General features: G+C 42.3%; 1 protein-coding gene across 3 annotated transcripts; it reads right to left on the reverse strand.

The window, feature by feature from the left end:
- Nucleotides 1-489: 489 nt before the first annotated feature.
- On the reverse strand, nucleotides 490-23,235 carry tbc1d2 (TBC1 domain family, member 2). 3 transcript variants are annotated; one of them, XM_084041638.1, is made up of 18 exons: nucleotides 22,888-23,235; nucleotides 22,209-22,238; nucleotides 21,293-22,000; nucleotides 19,694-19,808; nucleotides 13,702-13,828; nucleotides 13,149-13,267; nucleotides 12,410-12,600; nucleotides 11,577-11,846; nucleotides 11,221-11,346; nucleotides 10,819-10,929; nucleotides 9,495-9,667; nucleotides 7,088-7,199; nucleotides 6,652-6,852; nucleotides 4,721-4,908; nucleotides 4,400-4,520; nucleotides 4,003-4,188; nucleotides 2,253-2,374; nucleotides 490-1,270 (listed from the first exon to the last, which is right to left on the reverse strand). In XM_084041638.1, exons 2-18 carry the CDS (start codon nucleotides 22,221-22,223, stop codon nucleotides 1,069-1,071), a joined length of 3,087 nt encoding a protein of 1,028 aa, XP_083897764.1. In that variant the 5' UTR covers nucleotides 22,224-22,238; nucleotides 22,888-23,235; the 3' UTR covers nucleotides 490-1,068. The 3 variants fall into 3 exon arrangements, with proteins under 3 accessions (XP_083897764.1, XP_083897762.1, XP_083897763.1); XM_084041636.1 differs by having other exon boundaries at nucleotides 12,410-12,660; nucleotides 22,888-23,233; XM_084041637.1 differs by lacking the exon at nucleotides 22,209-22,238 and having other exon boundaries at nucleotides 491-1,270; nucleotides 12,410-12,660; nucleotides 22,888-23,233.
- Between the last annotated feature and the right edge of the window lie 197 nt (nucleotides 23,236-23,432).

Raw genomic sequence — 23,432 nt, forward strand, 5'->3', positions numbered from 1 at the left:
ATCCATATTTGAGTAAGACTAACGTCAATATGTCATCATCATCATGAAGAGCCAGAGAGCTACATGGGAGCCATGCTGTAATTGGATCCCGTATTGTTTTTTTCGTTTATTTCATCCTCAAGTTAAATTGGACTATCAACAGGGGGCGAATCAGGGACAGTAGTCCTCAGATATCGGAGCAGCAGGGTATGGAGTACCCTGATGTCATCAATATGACGTCATAGTACTGACGTTATAGACGGGTAATAATAATAGCTTGAATTTATATATATAAATAATAGAAAAAGAACTCACTTTGCCCATATAATTGCTTCTTGCAGCTATATTTTATTATCTGTCTATTAATTTTTTTAACAGTTAAACATTGTGTGTAAATGTGTGCCAATAGATACTGTAGGTCATTACAGTAGCTTATAGGAAGCTATTGTATGTATGTTAGGGATGCTAACGAAGACATTTAGGGTTTCACGTGGAAAGAAGAAATACACTGTTTAGCCATCTTTTTTTATTAAACAACTGTACAAAACTAAATTGTGGTCAAATTCCGAATAGTGATCAAATGACAACAATAAGAAGACAACGCCATACTGTATGGATACAGGTCAGTGCTATTAACAATAATGTCATTGGCTAATCTACATTGTCAGGTTTCGATTTCAGTGATTTAGTGTGACACTCTTGGCATGCTTTGGCAGAGTGTCTTAACCACTTATGCCCCATTTCGCTGGGGCGAACGTTGCTGAACATTGCAACGTTCGCTTGAGCCTACTCAGCGCCGTCTGAGTTATATACCGATACCCAAAACAGGGACAGCAGGTGGTTAAAAGCACTGAGCAGGAGTGCCTTGTTCCAATACACTTCAACAGGACACTTGCTCTTTCTATGAAATAGATAGTTAATAAAATCCAAATGAAAGCTATGATGCTTTATTCATTTGGTCTGTTAAATCCGCTTCGGTTATTAATGGAGGGACACTGTTAAACACCAGATGGATTGTGTAACCTTATACTGTCTGTTGATGCAAATTAGATATTTTACAATCCCTCTCCAGGGTGGCTTTGCATAACACTACAGCTCGTCATCATCCTCACTGACCATAGTGTCCAAGTCTTTGTCTTTGCGCTCAGCACTCTCTGTCACAAACTCCCTCTGCTGCTCCTCCAGGGCTTGGAGCTCTACCTGGAGGCGCTCCAGGTGTGCTGCACGCCTGTTCCTCAGCAGCCTGCCACGGAATGGGTTCACATCGTTGAAGGCGATGTTTGTCAGCTTCCTGTGAAAATAAATACATTTTAAAAAACACAAAAAAAGAAAAAGAGGTATTTGATGGCCAACAGGATAACAATTTGAATCTGCAGAAGTCCTAAAGAAATGATTCAAATTAATGTATACGTAAAGGTAGTTATTAGGGTTTATTTCTTATTTCAGCATTGTTCAATGTCAACCAGGACCAATGACCTAACTATGACCTATGCCTGTTTCTTTCACCTACATGTATTTGACCGAAGATCTGGAGAATGTGGCAGCTTTTGTCCTTGCAGACATGAACACTAAGTGGATCTATAGACTCTTTAATTCTCTGTTACATTAAAGGGGATTTCCTTTTTTTTTTCATTTGGACCAAAAACGAAGGGATTATTGGAATTAGTCCTTTTGTTCACCTTCGGGGGCGTTGGGAGGGGCAAGCCGGTAATCCCAATTATGACATTTTTTGTTTTGGGCCAAATACAGGCTTATAGTCTTCTCTCTGTCCAGCAGCCAGTCAGAATGAAACACAGGACAGGAGTTAGACTACAGCTAAATAGCAAGTGTCAAGAGCCATTGATCATTAATTTGAATCAGCTGTGTGGAATGGAATGAGTGACAACAGGAAGTGATGCCCAAAATGCACGCAAGGGCTCATGGGACACTGGAAACTTGTGGATGGCAACATAAGTTCAGAAAACTCTTAAGCTGAATTCCAATACCCCAAACTTTCACACTCGCTCACTCTCCTCGCGTCCTCCACTCACGGCTAAGCCCCGCCCCTGCGAGGAGGAGAGGATTAAATGCAGTGTTTTCAGCATGGTTTCGGGTTTCAAGCAGTGTTTGTTTGGCCACATGTAGAGGAGGACCATGGATACATCACGGGAGAAGGAAAAAACGTGTACACGTGATGTGCAGGAGACGTGAAGAGTGGTTGAGCCTACACTTCATGTACACTAGCTCCGCACTTTGAAAACACTGGACTGAGGTGAGCTCAGGTAGGCCCTTACCTGCCATCAGTGATAGTCTTGGTGAAAAAGCGAAGGTACTGGTAGATCTCAACACTGTCATGGATCTTTAAAATAGCTTCCTCTTTGTACTTGAAGAGGGCAAGAGCATAGCGGAAGATCACCTGAAGAAAGACAGAGGACATTGCGTCAGTCATGGGCAGTAGGCAGTGGTGGACATAGTATATGCTCAAGTAAATACTCAGGTATTCAAAAATACATTTTGTTTTTATATCAATGCATTGTTGTATTGAAATTTACATTTCCCCAAAAATGTAAAAACAAATTCAGAGATTTTCTAAATTAGTGAAAATAGCCAATTTACTCGAGTGTCTGCTCTGCTGAAGCATCTTTGAGCAAACACTGAGGGCCTGTGTTTTGGGAAAGCAGGCACCACCCAGCGTGAAGCACAGTCAGCACCATGGCAACAGACTGCTAGAGGTCCCACAACTGTCATGACCGCTACAGATATCCACATTCCCCCTTATGTACACTCGCTGTTTGATGCTCCAAGCGGCTTGGAGAGCCCACTCGCTCTCCGGTCTCGGCTCCTCCAAAAGCAAATTACCATTTGGGACACAAACTATTTCCGGGTTAAGGTGGTGGACTGAGTGTGGTGAATTGAAGTGAGTGTGGAGTGAGCAAGTCAGCAGAGATTTGGGTATTGGAATTTGGCTCCTGAGTATTAACTACACCCTTGTACTCATTAACATTCTGTGTAATCTGCTATGCCTGATAATTAATTCCTTGTGTCAATTAATTTTGTTTATCAGTCAATCAAAGGTTACAATCTTAAATGTGTCTTTCTTTTTGCTGCCTACACCAGAGGGAGAGAGAGAATAATGTATTGTTATTGCCTGTCAATTAAAAAGTCAACATGCGTTAGAATAGAACAACAGCCAAGTCATTCATCAGGGTTTAAAACATGGATGGCGTGTGTCAAACGGGCGCCTTTAAATCTCATCCACGGGGGGCTGGTAAAAACGACTTCCTGCAGCTATGCCTCAGGCAGTATTGATTTCTCTTCCTTCGTGTGAGAATCTAGTTTGTAGAATCTGTCTGTAGTTTATTCTATATCTGACTTTTGTTGTCAAACTAAATTTTTTACTTGACTACAGCATGCTTGAAGATGTACCTCAGCCTGGATTTAATATCAACCGTTTCGCATGTATCCTGCCTATGGAGTATGTCATTACAATGGCACTGTGGCGAGATGGGTTGGATATAAATGATTATAACTGGGTGTGGTACTGTACAGTAGGTGCTGTTGTTGAAATAACAAACCAAATAGCATGTTTTTCTTTCCTTTAACTGAAGTTAGAACTTACTATCAAGCGTATCTGAGCTGAAAACACACACACAACTGATGTAGATAGTTTTGTTTTGTTTCCCCAGGTGGGATTCATACTCAGGAGGACCATCTTGCTGTGAGACAACAGCGCTAATCACTGAGCCACCATGCCAACCCTCCCTCCTTCCCTTCCTGGTACATGGTGAGTCACCAAAAGCACACAGGAGAGGAAAAACTCATCACTGTGCGAAATTGACGATTCGCCTGTGCAGTGCAGTTCGCATCAGTATGTCTGTACCAGCATAGGGCCCTGGTTCTCCAAAGGAGTGCTATTCTGTAGCTGACCTGGCATTCAAACCGCTACTACTAGGGAAGATGGCCAATGAAACAATCAGGAATCAATAGAGGATGATAAAACTTGTACGTGATGTGTATACATGATTGGCTGTGTAGTAACCATACCTTAGTGCCCTCGAATAGGAAGGCATCCCACACAGGGAGCAGGATGTCACTGGGGAGGCTCTCCACAAACATGACCAGGAACCAGTTGAAGGTGATGAGGGAAACATCAATATTATGCTCCTCAAAGTGGGCCATGAGCCTGGGCAGCTTGTCTGTCATGAAGTCTTTCAGCACTCGCTGGTCTGCCTGCATCAGTTCAAATGAGGTTTCCTTATTTTAGTAAAAAAAAGCACAAAAAAAACACACTACATCTAAAAGCCAGACGCCTAGGTTAAACAGATTAATAGTGCTCAGTGGTTAGATATTGCACATCTGCTCCTAATATAATGAAACTGACATATGTGCTGAATAATTCATTTCGGACACTGCTCATCCAATCAGCATGTAGCTGCCTGACCTGGGATGCGATGAGGTTTTTGGTGTAGTAGTCCTGTGGCATGATGTATTCCACCACTGCTACCAGGCACCAGAAGGCATCCTCCTCTCTCTCTAGAACCAGGAGTGCGATAGCAGCAAGTCTGATGCAGAGGGTGGGGAATGGATTTCAAACTGCAGAATGTCATCTTTTACTGACACAAAACTCGCATCACCATTTGTGTTTATATAGCATGCATTGTATTATGTACTGTTGTCTGTATCTATTAAGGTACGTACTGTATGGATGACTTTATGTACCTGTAACTAGGGTATGTACTGTATCTGTGTTTTATTGTTGTACCTATTTAGTCCCTGGCAGTATCCAATGGAAGGGTTCTGCCAGGAGAAGGCCAATAAGACACGCTGGAGTTGCTCCAGGACTGGGCTAGAAGGGGAGGAGAAGCGCTGATTGGTTGTGAGGGTGCGGTGAAGGTCCAACTGGATCTGTCTTGATGCTGGGTGGGAAGCGGTGCGACTCTTCTCACAAAGCTAGAATGACAGTATATTCTTTCATGTTATTAATTCAATTATTTACGAATGTTAGTTATTAAATATTGCATTTTGATTCCACCTCAAAAACTATTTTAAATGATTCACTAAGCATTGATTGATTCACTGAGCAACGGCTCCACCCCAGTCCATGGAGTTTAATGGCCAGGTGGCGCCATCTTGAGATGTTTTCAGCAACTACTTTCTTTGGTGTGTGACGTCAAGTTCTCTTTCTAAATACTGAAACAACTACACTGGCTGTAGTGATATGACTCTTTCCAAAGAGGTTGGATGGCATTAGTTATAATTGCATGTAAGCTAGACCCACTGTGATGGAAGGCAGAGAGAAAAAAAAGAGAAAGAGATGTATTTAAATAAGTTAATTTCAATTCAAATTCAGTTCATAAAATTATTGTGTAAGTTTATCCACTTTTCAACCTGGCGTAACGATTTTGGGCATGTCATTATTGTCTAAATGTTTAAAAATAGCAGATCTGCAAGTTCACAACACGTCATTTGAACCCCTGGCTAGTCTAGATACTACTGCAGGGGTATTCAACTAGATTAGACAGGGAGCCAAAATTGTTAAATTAATTGAGGTCGGGGGCCACAGGCCTATGTAAACAATGTTCATGGTTAACCGTTTAACCGGTAACTGTCAAGACATCTTTAACCAGTTAATACCATTACGTTAATATTTATTTGTCATTTAAGGCTGTATCAGAACATGGTCATGCTGTTTTGTTGATTCGATTGTATTTTTGGCATTCTAAAAGCCAGTCAATAGGTGGTTTCAGAGAGTTATTATCAATACAGTAATACAGCAAAACTATTACTTTTGAACACCTAAATATTTTAAGTACAGTAAGTACTCCAGTACTTTTACTTAATAGTCATATTTGACCTGGAGTATCTAGCCTATACTTTGTGTTGTGCAAGTAACAGCTGCATACTTTGACTTTTTGTTGTGCCGAGAGTCATTTACTGGAAATGGCCTGATCTGCTGTAAAGCAGAGGTTGTGTAATGAACACTGAACATTGTTTTTGTTTTGTCATAGTAACAAGGCAGACAGCTGACAACTTTCACTTTGACTTGTGTCTAGAGAGTAATTTACTGGAAATCACTTGATCTAATATAACCCCCCCCTTCTGGGCATGTCACAAATGTGTTGCAAAACCATGCTCTGTGTGTTTATACATCTGCTATCTAAATATAATACATACTTTTTCAAGCCTGTATCTCCTATATCCAGTATCTCAAAAATATTGAGAGACCAATCAAACATTTTATTTATAATACCAAAATATCAACCTTGTGAAAAGTATGTTCATTCATTATGCACTCAATGCTCGGCATGAAGGCTTCTTTTACACAAATTGTCAATGGAGATTGGCAGGGAGGTGATCAGCCTGCAGCACTGCTGAGGTCGCTTTGACAGCCCTTATTTTTCTTGGAAATAAGGGATGCCCGGTAGTTTCCAGCCCTCGTGCCAAGTACTATTATGGAATAATTTTCACATTCACACAATCATTTTTCACATTTCATATCGCAACACACCATACCTGTAACTTTCACTAACCACCAAAACATTTTTTTTTATTAATTGAAAATCGACTAATTGCTCAAGGGGCCACAAGAAAGGTCCCTGTGGGCCGCAATTGGCCCGCGGGCCGCCAGTTGAATATCCATGTACTACTGTATGTATTTACCAGTCTGTTCCCTAAGCACGCGATCCTTGTTACCTGTTCATAGCGATGAGGGTGGTGTTCCCTTATCAGTCTTGTCCGCGTTCGTACCATCCAGCGCCATACCTGCTGCCGGTACTCTCGCGGGACTCCACATCGGAGCAGATTCTTGAGTTCTGGCGAGGGACAGAGGTCGTCTTCGGGGCGACCAGCGAGGTACTGTGCCCAGCGACCCAGCAGTGGCCTGTCTCCAGCCTCCTGGGGTCACAAGGAAATAAGGTTAACTGCAAGCTCAACACCACACAATGGACAATCAGTTGAAAATGTTCCAATGTAGTTATTATTTCGTCACGAGCTCTTGTTAATACCTTTCATTGGTTAAATAGTTTGAAAACCCGAAGACAGATTTAATCACTTTCTCTTTCAAAATGTTTGTAAAATAGCAAAAAGAATTGCCCACAAGCTCACAAGGCAAAAACCCAAGAGTAAAGACCTGATGCAGCAGGTTGTGAGAGCGGATCTCCAGAGCCTGGATCTTAGCCAGTAGCTTCATATCCTCCACCTCGTAGTCTGGAATAATCTTGAAGCCATACTCATCATGGTCCCTGAGCACAAAAAGAGACATACGTCATGATAGGAAAAACACTTATTCAGTCAAAGTACAGTATCACTTCCAGTAGTTGTAGAAAAAGATAGAGAAAGGGTGAATTCAATAAAAGGGGACAAGGCCTTTATACATTTTTGGCAAGACGTGTATCTGTTGTACCTGAGCTTTTCTAATGGTATAAAGGACAGCACATCCTTGACCCAACTCGTGAACGTTGGTGGTTTATCGGATTTCCAATTGCGGAGAATAAGCCTCCGGGCTATAAGTGAAGAGAATGCTATGAAGTTGGACTGAGGAGAGGTAATTGGTACATCATCGTAGCATCTGTCATTTTAGGTTTTAACCACTTTAACCATTATTTTATACTTTGGCTATTTTTTGAAAAATCATGAACATTTTTGCAAATCTTATATTTTTAAGCGAACATTTGTAATCAAATCTTTGCTTCTGGGGGTCCCTGGAACTAAATATTTTGCGATGGTGGGTCCATGGCCAAATACATATAATCTTGGGGGTCCTTGATATGACAAAGTTTGAGAACCACTGATATTATAGCAACATAAGTGTTTCAGAAAACTGTTTGGCATTTAGAGGACATTAATAGAATCCACATTAGGTCTTAATGGGTTAAGTATTTGGTCGCCAACCCCATCTGAAAGTATTTTGTGCCAGGGAGTGGACCCCGATACAAGATTTGTGTTGTTAAAATGCTTCAAGATGTTTGAACCCCTTTTTGAGAACAACTGATAACATAATAGATTGACTGATTGATTGCTTCGGTTCATAGACTGGCTGACTGACTTTCTTGCTTCTTTCCTTCCCTTGGAATGCTGTAACAGTATCGTTCAAATTTCCAGCCATAGTGGTTTAGCAATAGTTTAAGATATTGTCTGACCCTTCCTTCCTACAGTATCTGTCAGTATACAGTATTTTCTGAGTTTCTGCTGTTATAACTATATCCATTCAACTGCTAAAGGGACATTAGATTTATCTATTTCCTTGTATAGACAATACAATCTGGAATTCTCATTTTATCAGAGCGATTGTGCCCATGGCGCTGTTATATGATTATAATCAGAAGAATAATCAGAAGAAGCCTGGTGGTCTAATAGTACACATTGAAACTCATTTTTGTTCATTATAGGTTTGGCACTCACTACCACTATATTCTTGCACAAAGAATGACCATTCCAAGTAGAAGTCACGTGAGCGACAGTGTAACACCATCCCACATGTTCAAATAACTAATTCAAATTATAAAATAAAAGAAATACACTTTTTTGAATGAGGTTGAATGTGTGGGCTGCTCCGTTTATCAACGCTCCCCACTCATTGTCTAGTGAGGCTTTTTGGCCTCATATGCAGCGGTTAATCACTGTGTTTAAACTCAGATGACAGTTTGGTCCAAATAAAATCCATAATTTTGCGGGTTTTCCCCAGTCAAGGTGGCTGCAGGTAGCCTTGAAAGCGCTGGGAAATGACGTGCTTCCCAACGTGCGTAGCTTGATTCAACAGTAAGTGGCAGTACGTAATTATACGGGTGCTCAGGTGGGCAAAAGTCAGCAGAACTGGTTGTCTGTACTTGTGATTACCGGCCCAACTTGAGCACTCTGACAACACTGTCGTTCAGAAATAGTCCAAATTCGGGTGCTCGGGTGGCGCAGTGGTGAAGTGCCTGCCCACCGCCATGGAGGCTGGGGGTTCACTTCAAATCCACCGTGGTGCACCCGGCTTTGTCGAGCGTCTATACGAACACAATTGGCCCGTGTTCGGGGGAGATATTTGTCAATCCAAGTACTCCTGGGGCGGCACCTGTCAGCAGGGAGTGGTGGGCGGGAGGAGCAGGACGGATGCTCTAGTCTACGTCCTCCCGGTGGGGGCTCCTCACTGGCAGGTGAGTCAGTAGGATACAACAGCAGTGACAACACACACATGTGTGTGGGAAGTGGATAATTGCAATCAGACACAAAAGAAAGGCAAATTCCACTCAGCTGCAAAACGTAATGGGTGTGTTTGCACTCTGATATATATCATTAGCGCAATATATTTCGTGAATCAGACCTTGAGGCAGGGCAGATAGCAGTGGCAACTGGCAAGTGATGCGCAATCCATGGTGCTATCAGTGGCCAAAATGCATTCTTGTGTATTTGCCCCTGAGAGTGTAAAAATGATCCATTCTTACACCATCCTGTACAGTGCTGCACTGTATGGTCCTACACAGTAAAACACACACATCTCACAGCGTAGAGATCAGAATATAGAGTCTAGAGTTTTGAGGACTATTTGGTGTTACCTGACTGGTTTGAGTTTGACGGCACCTTTCAGGTCTCCTTGCAGTGCATCCTCAATTAACTTCTTGACAGCCTCCTGCTGCCCCGGATCCAGAGCTTTATTCTCCTGTAGCTTCCGTAGAACGCCCAGATAGCGACTCTCGATCTGACAATTACTGGCTTCCACAAATGCACACTGTAGCCAATAAGAGGGATATATACATAGTTTTTCAATGTGAGAAAAAGCAGTTGCGGGAGCAAGGTAGAATTATTCCTTTTATTGTTAGTATGTTGTTTACCTTTGGCCTTATGATATGTTCTGTCCATCTAAATATCACAAAACACCATGGCACATGCATGGTATTTATTATTTTGAGTACAGCTTGGCCCTATGAACAAGAACTTATCTTTGTATATGCACTGCTCCCTAGTGTTTAACTACTTAAACCCGAAGCACTTTGTTGCATAATGTTACTTCTCCCATGAGCTCATGTAATAAACTTCTATCTTATAAAGCAAAGTGTCCCTACCTCCGTTTGCCTCAACAAATCCTGATTGATACAGAATTCCTCGACACAGTCCACTCCCCTTAGCATTGTATTCTTTATTGAGGCAAACAGGTGGGACCAGATCAGGCCTGCGCGGGGAGGCCTATTGTCTAATTGACAATGATGTTCTCAATGTGGTTCACTGGGTCATAGTTTGTAATACTTATAAAGTGACTCCTCTAGCTCCCTGGATATAGCTTGGGTCTATCCTAAAGTATACCAAATGGATCATCAATACTGCAACAGAACATGAGAAGGAAGCAGAAGACGCTTGATGCAATAAAACAGCATAATGTTAATGTATTACGTAACCTTGCAAAGACTATAATTATAGACGAGAACAACTCACAAATACATCATGTTAGTAAGAAACCTGCATGGGGAAAACTGTGCTGTTGTCCAGGGTAGTACACAGTCAGCAAGAATAAGCTAGAAGAAAACCTGATCTCTTGTAAATATTTGCTCCCATCTTATTCATCCAAATAGAAAAACTAGAAATGCATTCAGACAGTGCTATGGCAGACAAACAGGTGATTACAATGCTCCCGCTCTGCTGGGTTGGCCATGGGTGTAATAAATTGTAAAAAGAAGAAGATCCATTTAATAATAAATAATACATAATCAAAACAAACAAGAGCAGTGAAAAACGACATAGCATCAATAAGGCTGCTCCTATTTAAAGACAAAGTTAAGAGGGTACAGTAGATGTTGAGCCGCAATTAAAAACATCCACTCATTTTACTCAAGGCTTCTGCCACCCACTAAGCCTGGAACTCTCATTTATCCAAGGGAGACCCACCTTCACCATGAGGCTTTTCTCTTGTTCAGAGCTGTTCCTCCACAGTTTTGTCAACTGAAAGATCTCAGAGTTTAGGAATTTGTTCTGAATCTTATAAGCCTCGATGTCGTCCTGTGGAAGTGGGAGAAAAATGAAAGAACATTGTCATCATCATCAGCATCATCAGCAGTGTCTACTAATTGTGATGCTACCGTATATAAAATGTAATCATCTTCTATCCAGCTTCTGCAGTCTCTATCATGGCTTACAAAGTCCATGAGTTCAGAAGTATATCTTTGTGCCAATGAAGACACTCTGCAAGACTGACAGCTCAGTTTGTCTCTCTGTGTTTTGTCTCATCATCTCATCATCAGCTGGATCTAGTTTTCAAAACCACTGATACTTGGAGATAGGACAGCTTACCTTAAGGTTCTCGATTTCCTCTTGGAACTGTCTGAAGGTCTGCCTCCCCAGGCCATTGGCGGACGTGAGGGTCCGTCTGGGTTCGGCCATACAGGCAGTCACCTGCTCCGACAGCTTCATTATCACCTGGGAAAATGCAGGACAAAAGCTCAATGTAGCATTTACCAATGTAAGCAGCCATACAGTTGTACTCCCTGACGCTATAGGATTGCAATTTCCTTAATCATGAGAACCGTTAACTCAATATGCAGAATTTGAAACACAATGAAGTACATGTTGAAAGAATTCAAGGTTCAGGTCTGGAGCCACACCAAGTTCTGAGCTGTACATATCGCATCTTAGTCTCTCCTCCTCACCTCCTGCTTGGCGTGGTTTTTCTCCATCGTCAGCCTGATGTTCTCCTGCAGTTCGGCCACATGCGCGTCTCTCTGGGTTAGGCTCTGCCTCAGCCCCTCCCCCTCCATCTTCAGCTCCTCCAGTTTGCTGCGCAAGTCGGCAGCCTGGCGCTCCCGATGCCGTAGCAATTCCAGGCGCTCCTGTTCTCCCTTGGCCGCCTGGAAATCTGCACACGTTCGCTTCTCTAGCTGGGCCGCCTCCAGGGCCTTGTGTAGGAGCCAAACAAGCTCCTGAAAGAGACAGAGAAGATGAAGGCAGGGATGATTAGGGCTCCTGTAGGAACCTTAGGATTTCTTTTCTCTAATACAGTAAAGGAATTTGTTTTGCTGAAATACACTCTCCGAGAATTGTGCAATGCATGCCTTTGACCAAAGATGATTGGTTTTTCTGTCGTTTTCAAGACCCATTTTGACAAAGATGGATATAGTGGGAATCCGATTAAAGGGATATTCACTTTCAAATACATTTTGGGTCATTTTATCATCTTCTTAGGCTTTTGTGAACACCCCGGACAGTTCTTAAGTTGCTCGATTCAGTATTTAGATATTTGATATACATGTTATCAGACACGCCCCCACGCCCTCTGATGAAATGAATATCAAATATCTAAATACTGAATCGAGCAACTTAAAAACTGTCCGGGGTGCTTCCAAAAGCCTGAGTAGACGATAAAATGACCAAATATTGTTTTGAAAGTGAAATATCCCTTTAAGCAATGCTTTTTATTAACACCAGACCATAAACAATCTAATCCTTCAATCATTAAACCCATTAATTAACAATCCTTTTGTACCTTCTGAGCTTTAACCTCTTCTGTCAGCATGTGTTTTTCTTGTTGGAGGCGGGACATCCTGTCTGTGGCCCCGGAAGTGTCCCTGCGGACGATGGGCATGGTGGCAGAACTACAACTCTTCTTCCTCCTGCTCCGCTGGGACCTGAACAGTGATGGGGACTGACTGCCGTCCGTTACTGGGTGTTGGCTTGCTGGGTCAGCCAAAAGGACAGGAGTGGTGTGGTTCAGAGTTTCAACGGGAGTCGATGGGGCTGGCAACAGGGAGGAGTTCATTGGTTGACTGGGCATCTGATGTGTATGTACATGCGTTTCTGGATGTTTTTGTTTTGTTTTTGAATTCTCATATGGCGATGTATTATGTTAAATGGATGTTGTTGCATTACTGTTGTCTTTGTAGACAGTAACCCTAGCATCCCTATTCTGGGCACATGCAAACATTTGGCAAAGAGATTTAGTGTACAGGGAAAAAAGGATTATAAACAACTTGGGGACACCTGGGCGTAAAATGGCTTATATAGGGTTTAAGTGGTTAAACTTAACCAACCAAGTAAATATTTTGTCCCCTGAGCCTTAGACCCTCATACAGGGCCCTTCTGAAGTATAGGTTAGCTTGTAGACCTGCTATTTTTTTGCAATTTCTTGGCTATTTTCAATGCCTCCCTAAAATGACGATGTCCTCACAAGTATAGTAATACAATACATGTGTGAGGTTAGTGGTACTGTACTGTAGGTGACATACCAGTGAGGGTGATGGTTGGTGTAGGGCTGGTTGGAGTCCACGGAGGAGCTTCTACATGGAACACACTCTGACTCACCTCCTGAGAGTTTCTCTTGGAACGAAGACTGTGGACTGAGTTCCTGTACAGGTAACAACATACACAGTTAGACGCAGGCACGCATACACACACACACACAAACCCAAAGACATGCTGCCCTTAAAAACTTAACAAAATCCAAACAGTGCCAGCCTGAGCTTGCCAGTAATAAAACTGATGTTGCAACATTATCAATTCCTTGCTGCAGCAGAAATCTGGCTAATGTTTTTGGAATGAATGCCTGATATGAAGTTAAAAATTAGTAGATTAGTAGATTATTAATGTGCCCAATACCCTTAGTCTTATTATTGCACTGTGTGCCAACACTATCCAAATAAACATTACCTTACACAACTAAATGTAGCACCATTTAAAAGCAATCAGACAGGCACCATGTAGGCGGAATGTCTCGGTTTAACACTTTTTATCTGTGATAAGCAGTCAGGTCTGATACGTAAAATCGGACAGTCGACTCACTGGATCTCGATAAGTGGGTGTTTAATGGACATGTTGGCCAGCGGGGTACGTTGAGACGGAGCTGGCCGGCTGGCCGCCTCCTCTCCCACCAGGCCCAAAGGGGTCTTCACTGTGGGCAGGAAGTTATCTGCAGAACAGGAAGTAGAGTTGTAAGTGAGCCATGCTCCGATGGTCGAGGTTGCACAAAGGCTAGTGAAGGGTGTTGAGCATGAGCTCAGAGCTTCCTCTGAAACACAATGAGGCTGACATCATGTCGAGTCCTACTGCCTACATCATACTCTCCAGACTGAGGTCAGGTCTATGCTTGCCAGCAGTGGTGAGCTGTGGATTTTTGAACTAAGGGTACTGTATTTGACGCGCGCGCACATAGCCACTCAGCTCAGTGCTAGTTGAAATACTGTATTCAACATGTGATTATTAATGTAATCATATGTATTATTATTTTGTTGTATTGTTGCATTGTTAATTTGTTGTTTCAAATTAATTATTTTATTTTCCTTTTAATTTTATATAAAAGCCCTTTACATAGACTCACCCACACATAAGTAGGCCTACTTAAAATAATCAGACAACTTGTCTTTGTCTTGTCTCAGAGAACTGGGTCCTCTGCTAAGCGATCCCCTTCACACCTTGCAGTGCAGAGACTGTTGTCTGTCATTGTGAGAGGAATGTAACACATTCAATTCAAGTCCGTGTCTTTTCTCGAGTAGCCTAATGTTGCAAAGCAGCCAGGTAGACGCTATTGAGAACGGCTCGCCACTGACGGCGCGAACCTTGAGAGGCTATTGTTTTTAAACTTTAAGGCGTTAAAGACCGCCGCTGACGGTGCGTGCACGCGCGCCCCCAGCTCCCACAGTGTCAGAACTAAGGGTACGCCGTACCCCCCCGTACCCCCTACAGCTCAACCCTGCTTGCCAGCTAAAATTATATGAGTAAAAGTTATGAAAATTAAGCATGCTGGAATTTTCCATCAGAGTGGGGAGAGTTGGCTCAGAACATGGAAGGTGTTGCTGGTGTGCCTCGCCTTGGTTGGTATGCAGCTATTCCGTTAGCCATTAAAGGTCACTGCTTTCCGCTCTGTGTTTTGTTTCCTTTGTGCCTGGATGAACTCTAGTGTATCCTCATCTGTGAATTTTACCAAACCATCTGCAGTAATCCTGCTTTGGCTCTCATAGTGACAGCTCAGTGCACGGTAGTAGTAGCACTTTAGTGCTAGTATACTGATACCGATTCCATTATGTATCTGTCAATACCGATCTGAGAACAGCTGTATAATGAAAACCTAACCATGTATCAACGTGATATGAACACTAATACATACAGAGAATAAATTACATAGAACTTTCTTTAATTATCTAATAGTTGGACAGTCAGTCATATCTGAACAAGAACCTAAATAGATCTAGAAATACATTATAATAATATAGAGAAACTGTTAAAGTGCAGCCACAATTTGGTCAAATAAGACATTCAACTAACCATTGACCTTTAAAACCTACGAATGTTAGAGGATGGGATAGAACAAACGCCTTGAATGTGGATGGGAGGCCATACAGTACCTAACAGACCTGAAATAACAGACTTCAAAGGGGATTATTATGCAAGGATATTCACATATTTATCCTTGTACAGCTATACATCCATTTATGTGTAGCAATACACACGTACGCTAAACTAAGAAGCTTTCCAACTCATTCACGTAGGTAGGTCAGAATGAAAGTAAGTTGGAGGGCTCATACGGACTAAAATGAAGAAAGACTTTCGTAATGACACCAACTGTAGAGGAACCTAACCCAGTGGTAGACGAACTATGCAGATGAACTGTTCTTCCAATGCTGGCACAGTGTGGGGGCAAGTCAGAACAAGAACAAAATACTATACCTCCTGAACCAGTCTGAGTCAGAGTATGGGGCAGCAGTAGCTAAGAAGTAGCGCGGCTACTCGGGAATCGTAAGGTACCAGTTAGATCCCCCACTCCCCCTAGGTTAGTGTCGAAGTGTCCTTGAGCAAGACACAATCCCTAGCTACTCCCGATGAGAAGGTTGGTGCCTTGCATTGTTTCGTCCACTGTCGGTGTGTGAATATGTGTGAATGTAATGCACATTGTAAAGTGCTTTGGGAAAAAGGCGTTATATAAATACACCATTTATCATTTTGAAGTAATAACAATACACATTCCTTGAAAAAAGGAAATATCTCTAATGTCTCTACTTAGGTTGATCTAATTACTCTAATAACAACACTGATAATAAGTAATAAATGCAGCAATGGCCTTGAGCAAGGCACCCTCCAGTGGAGCTGCTCATTGGCCGGTAGTCTAGGACTGTGGTTAGGAAATGTTAATTATTGTGAGTGTAAAGCAGGGCACTGCTGACAAATGTCACAGGGGCCGGTTTAAAAAAGATGGAAATCTCAATGTGATTTACCCTAGTTAAATAAAGGATAACAAAATAAAATCAGTAAAAAAAGAAAATCTAATCCAACAGTCCTAATGAGTGTCTGTCCACACTATGACGTGACAGTAGCTATATTTAGTCCCCACCCTGGTGTCAGGCTGTACAAAACTTCCTGTCCGTTTAGGCCACTTCCTGCAGGTGTCATTGGAGCCTAAACACTGACTGTTTAAATAAACTATAATATGGAGGAGTCTGTGGGCTATGTGTGTGGACTGGAGGGGGTGGAATTGGTTCTCTATCATGAAAGAGCAGAACCTTTGCACACCTACAGATCGACAGGTGTGCCGGAGAAGACCACGGGGCCAACTTATGCAGAGGAAAGGTCTCCCACACACTACCGAACTTAAGAAGGTATGCGTAGCGTACCTAATAAATATTTGTATCTCCAAGTGAAGCAGATAGTATGCAGGAGTCCTTCATTCTTCTCTACCATGAACAAATGAATGACCAATTTAACACATGATCAATCTCCTCTATAGTGAAATATTGACCCTTTATTGATTTCATGTAAATCCACTTCAAATGGGGAGATTTACATGATCACAAGGACACATTTTAAGTCAAACAGTGGAGCTTAAGCTTTTCACTTTAAAAAATAAGAGAGGTACTACTTAACTTTCTCAGCTGGTACAGTTAGTGACTAGTTATTACCAAAACATAAGCACAGCAAATGGGGGGCTTTGCTTTATTTATTTGAAACAAAACCAAATGATAAACGGATATTATGACAGTAATCTTTGATTGTAGATCCCTCTGTACTCCCTCAATAACTTTAAGGAGATGAATGATTACTGCCACTGAGGAGAAATCTGATTCTGAGATGCCATCATGCCACCAGGCCCAGCATTTCTGGTAAATGGCTGTGGTCTTTGGTGGAGCAGAAAACGATCAAAGATTATCTATTCATATCACTTCCTGTTCCGAGCTCCATCTCAGTAATTGTTGCAATTACCACATATTACTATTTAGTATTTACCATGAACTATTGTTATTTAAATTCAGATTTGCCCTTCTGAGAGAAGAGCAACATCATTTTTTTTTTAAATGAATCATTATTGTGATCGTTTGTAAGCAAGCACGCAATTTCTAGTTTGCACCTGTCAACTACAGCGGGGGTTTTCAACTGATTGTGAACCAGGGACCACCACCCTGACTAAGAATCAACCTGGGGACCACTGTTGGTCCAGGACTACACAGACACGTGATTATAATATAATCATGTGTCTGCGTAGTCCATGGAATAATAATATTATTATTCCTAATAATGATGACTCCATCAGGCAATCCGGTACACTTACCCTTCTTGAAATTCTCCCTTTTCTCTGGAATTTCTTGACCTCCGACTTCCCAGTAACTGACAACATTTACATGTCATCAGAGGTCACCAAGTCGATAATATGCACTTGAGAACAAAGGGATTCTACCGTTGCCTTAAACGGCCAGTCCGGTGCGTCACAGGGGTAGGGACAACAGATGCAGAAGAGATCAACGCTCGAGCAACACGGTCATTTTAAGCCTTTTATTATTTAGGTGCAAGTATATATTGACTGACGTTTCGGTCTTTCGACCTTCCTCAGAGTCATCTGAGACCGAAACGTCAGTCAATGTATACTTGCACCTAAATAATAAAAGGCTTAAAATGTCCGTGTTGCTCCAGCGTTGATCTCTTCTGCGATAAATATGCACTGTTCCGTGGAACAAGAAGAAAAAATACATTTTGCAACATGGTCAGGGACCAATGCAATACCTTCACGGACCACCTATTGAAAACCCCTGAACTACAGCATAGTTAGTATCCAGTAAATCCAAAACCTTGCCATTTGTCTTATCCAAACAAACCCTATAATGTAGTTACCTGAATAACAATGAGCTACTGTAACAGAACTGCCAATAATAGTGTCGAGGAGCTACCTTATGAAGAGATTCATTGTTATAACAGAAAACAATGCAATGGATTGCAGAGACGCCTGCCAGCTGATCATCCAGATGTCAGCTGACTTGGATTTAAAATGCCAGAGGAGCACTGGAACAGTTCTGTTTCGCCTCCGCAGCCTCAAACCTGCTCAGCCTCCCCTGGACCCGCATACAACTTAAGTAGAAGCAGCCTCTGTTATTCACTCCAAAGGTTCAGCCTGAAGTAAATTCTTAACCCTGCTTTCATGAGAATTGTACTGATCTGGCCATTCAGCTATATATTCCTGCCATATCTGTGGCAATTTGGGTATACTGAGTCCCAAGAGTCCTTAGTTAGCTCCACCAAGAACCATCTAACTAACACTATTTGTAAGATTATGTGAAATATTTAACTGAGACAGTGGGATATAAAATGGTTGTTCATCAGATATCAAATGTATTCTAATATCATCAGAATGCTAAATTGATGCAAAAAACAAAAACAAATTGGGCTTGCTGAGTTGGTGAATGCTACTGTTAAAGGTGTGTTAGTTTTGTGTCAAATCATGTCTGATTTAGGCATGCACTTGTTATCTCCAGCCAAGCCTACTGGACAAGACCAGACAGACACAAATAGCACGGGAGAAACCATGAAACACGTCACCTCACTCATTCATACAGCTGAAAGTAATGTGTAACCACTCGCTGAAAGCATCTGGTCATGTGTGCATGTTCACCCCCCTTCCATCTACATACAGTAATCATAATTAACCACTGTGCTTGCTCACCATGATAACAAAGACTTTTGTTCCAAAATAAAATAAGTGCCATTTAAAAAGTAACACTGGTAGCTGGTTGATGAAACAGAAACATTGTTACACACCAAATCCTTTATATTTTTTTAGGTATTCAATGATTCAGGGGATCATTTTTTCTCCCTCAACCTATTACACTGCATTTTCGGATTGGAAGTCTTCTAGTCACTCTACCTCTCCATGGCAATGATGTGATATCGTGATATCAATATTTACTAGACTTGACCCAGACCCTAAAGAGTCAAACAGTGAGTGAGTCAGAATATGGTTTGTCATTCCCTGCCGCTCCCTGACTACTAACCAAACACTTTAGGTATTTCCCAAGTCTTTCTAGGGGCCTTTCACTCTGCTTGGCTACCCACTTCCTGTATGTGGCTGAGTGATTCTGCTATGGGCATGGGATGGAGGCAGACAGGAAGAAATTACACACACAAACAAACTGGAGGGGTGTAAACATGGGTGTAACCTTCTGATTTATCATAATTTCCATGTGATTAGTGTCCCATCAAAGTGAAGTACTGCTGTAATTTCTAACTTTGGGCTGTAGTTACGTAACGTTTAGGATGGATACAAAAAATCAGATTCTATGCTTTAAATAAAGAGATACAGTAGCTGTCACCCCCCAACAAAACAATGTCCAACTTCAGTCACGTTTCAATATCAGCAGCCTACGGGTCGAATATGCCATTAAGGTATTTAATAACAACTTAAAGACTGTCTGGGGTGCACACAAAAGCCAGAGTTAAAATGACCCCAGCAGTATTTTAAAGTGAAATACCCCTTTAAGCAAAATAATGCATTGAAAATAGAGAAGGACACGGCTCTCACCAGGCCAGCTGATGTCAGGGCAGGAGGAAGAGCCACCAGACAGCTGGTCTCTGTGCTGCCATCTCTTCAGCTGCAGCTGCTGCAACCAGTACATCATTGCCTCCTGGTTTACTGCCTGGAGGAGAGGAGAGGAGAGGAGAGGAGAGGAGAGGAGAGGAGAGGAGAGGAGAGGAGAGGAGAATAGAGGAGAGGAGAGCTATCTGGAAGTGTTGATATAGTATAACATGGTTCAATACAGTAACAGTACAATAACAGATATTTAACTGTTGAGAAACCATTTGTTTGCAGACTGCAGAGCACAAATAGTTCAGATGGTGAAAATAAACATAGCCAATTTGTCTATTCTGTTGTTTTTCCATTATATTGTTGGCCTGTTATTCTATTATTCGTTTTTGGTTTCCTGTATATTGGATGGTAGTAAGTAAGTATGTATATCAGTAAGAAAGTAATTGTGCTTTCTTTAGTGAACAAAATGTTATTTAGTCCAATCTGCAGGTCAGCAGGAGGACATTTGTCAACGGCCTATGCACCCTGGAGGAGCAAAGGGCTTAAGTCAAGCAGGTCAGCAGGCAGGCTCTACTAGCCCAGTGGTAAAAATGTCAGCACTTGCACAGGAGACCTGGGTTCGAATCCAGGTCGTATGACAGTTACAGAGTGCAGCTTTAATGTCACATCAAACACTCAGATGATTTGGTGGAAGCTTGTGGAAACATGAAACAATGAGCTTACAAGCTATTTCTAATCACTGGTCAGTCAACTCATCTCTAGCAGGATGTGATGTATGCCACAAGTATGGCCTGGACAATAACAGTCTGTTGGCTGTTGAGCTCTTCTCTGCATGCAGGTTAATGTGCAACACTGTAGTATTATCATCAGTGTTCAGGTCCATTTGGCTCGATTTGTACTTTGGTTCTCAGAGTTACAGACACATAAGGGTCAATTTGGTTCCTAACTATTAATTTTGCTGGGCCCTGAAAACCCCTCAAGAACTTTGTTGAATGTCTTTTCCACAGCCCTGATGAAACATGATGCTTTTGTTTAAAAACTAGGACACTTTTAACTCTATTTAGTAAATTTAGTTTAATTTGGACCTTCTCTTTACAGTCTCCTCTGACCACTGTTTTTATTCACCTCCACAATGTGTTATTATGCATAGTAGATGATACATGACACAAACAGGCTGCATTTATACTACCGTACCTTTTATATGAATGCAGTATTGACTGACGAGCTATAAAGTTAACTTAGGACCCTGTAATTAACTACCAGCAACAACACATGCACGTGTCTGTGTGGTTGTGGTGGTAAGCGCACGCGACACACACGCACACGCACACGCACACGTCACAAACACACACACACACACACACACACACACACACACACACACACACACACACACACACACACGCATACACACACACACACACACACACACACACACACACACACACACACACACACACACACACACACACACACACACACACACAGACACACACACACACACACACACACACACACACACACACACACACACACACACACACACACACACACACACACACACACACACACACACACACACAGGCACCTTACCTTGAGGATGAAGATGCGTTCAGGGGTTTGTATGTGGAACGTTCCATCCTCGCCCTTCAGAGGGTAGGTGAAGGTGGCACTGCTCAGCTGAATCTTGCCCAGTGGGGTCACATCCTGTGGCGTGCGATAATAGAACAGCTGGCTCTTCTTCTCCTCGTAGGTGAACCAACGCTCCTTCCAGGCCTTGAGAGGACCGCCCCGCTTGTGCAGGTAGCCACAGAGTTTGGGCACAGGGGAAGACGGGGGCTGAGGCTGTGTTTGTTTGCAATACGCCTCAATAGTAACAGGAGCAGGCAGGGGAGGTTGGCTCAGCAGGTGCTTTGCTGGGGAAGTGGGCACCGCTAGACCCTCCTCCTGGGTCTGTTGGTCACTAGGAGGGGGCAGGCTTAGATCCTCTGTGGCCTCTGTGTCTTTAGTCATAGATTCACTGGAAGTCTCCTCTGCCAGGGAGTCTGTGGAACTGGAAGAGCATGCCGTCGTGTCCTCTTGGTTCTGGTGGTAGTCTGTGGTGTGAGTTGTGGAGTCCTCTTGACAGGGGCGGAGGTCCTGGGTGGGCTGACCCATGCCGTTTGTGTGCGGAACGATCTCCTCAGAGGCTGTGGGTGTTGTGATACAATCATCCGCTGGACTAACCGCCTCTGCCTGGGGAGGAAGTGAGTGAGACGAGGTAGCACTGGGATTTCCTTCTGGGATTTCTCCCTCCATCATCTAAAGGAAAAAGAGCAAACACACACCGCCTACCTTCAAATACATTTGAAACATTTTTCAGTGTATTATTTTTACTTATCTAGAAAAACATGTGGGCTATTATTATTTTTTCAAAAGCACACTGTTGTTATTTCTAAGATAAGTTAGCCACTATATTTGATTTACATATCTCTAGCAATATAGTATAGTATAGTAGTATATACATTACATGTATGTTTTCCATGCCAATAAAGCCCCACTGAATTGAAAGGACATGAAATTGAGAGAAAGAAAAAAACAGTCAGTGGAGCAGGGAACAAACTATATTGAACTAGTTGGAGCCTGGAGGCATGACATAGGAAATGGGGATGTAGTTATAACAATGGGACAAGCATCTCTGACTCTGACTGACTGACTGACCATGCAGTTAATTAAGTCACTATACCAGTTCTATTATAACAATATCAATAAGATGTTAAACTGTAAAAGAAAGTCACTCTGCAATAGTTTTCACTTTGTGTCCTGTATTTCCCACTTGTTCTAATAGGCCTACCTTACAATTTACACATTCAGTAAGGTGATTATGAAATGGACAATTCATGTAGCCTACTGTTAAGGTTGGCTTACTTCCACAAAGATACAAGGAATAGCCATCAAATCCTTCCCCAAAGGTCATAATAATTAAGTATAGCCTCCAGTAGCCTACTGTAGTAATATGGCCAATCGTTTCTCATAATGGTAAAATGATGTCTATTGATGTTCTTATCAGAACATCAAGTGGGTTGGGGAAAACGAATGACTGAAATACCTTAATAACTGAATTAGGCTACCTTACAAACTTGTTATGCATAGCATATGTGAGATATTATTGTTTTCTTCACCACATTGTGCAAGAGGAGAATACTTACAGTAATGCCAAGCACAATGACACACGGATCTCTCGCCCCATCCCAGAAGCAAGTGGGTGTCTTAATAGTTAAAGAGAAAGACACCAAAAAATCTACTTTTCCTTGAACAAAAATGAATCCCGTACGAGACGAGTCGCGCGTCCTGCGCTTATTATCCACACGCAAGTCTCATTCTTCTCTGTGTGTTATCCGCAGTGTACAACGTTCAGGTTCTGTTGAAATGATCCAAAGGCGTTATGAAAAAAAGTTTACAGGAGAAACTACTTTACCTCGAAGGGGCGTGACCAATAACATACCTGTTGTGCGTGAACGCGCGTCCATAACATACCTTTTGGTGTGCGTGAACGCGCTAGCAAAGTATGCGCGCAGTAGACCGCGCACTGCTGCTGCTGCTGCAGAAACAAGACCAGTAGATCCAGCTCTCAGACCTAATCTCTGGTCCATATAAAAGGAGGTTCTCCTTAGTTAACGTATTCCACTGCGCCCCCTACAGATCTTGTCAATAGAAAAATTCCTTTGACCTGGGGCCAGTTGCATCACCTCAC

The sequence above is a fragment of the Gymnoscopelus microlampas genome (assembly GCF_963454915.1).
Source record: "Gymnoscopelus microlampas genome assembly, chromosome: 18".
Classification (NCBI taxonomy): Eukaryota; Metazoa; Chordata; class Actinopteri; order Myctophiformes; family Myctophidae; genus Gymnoscopelus; species Gymnoscopelus microlampas.

Bases quoted from the DNA above. Each gene is read 5' to 3' on its own strand.
- tbc1d2 (XM_084041636.1), bottom strand. The intron at 6,853-7,087 runs GTCTTTACTCTT...TTGTGACCCCAG, and splicing joins CTCACAACCTGCTGCATCAG to GAGGCTGGAGACAGGCCACT. The intron at 2,375-4,002 runs GTATGGTTACTA...GTCTTTCTTCAG, and splicing joins TCCTATTCGAGGGCACTAAG to GTGATCTTCCGCTATGCTCT.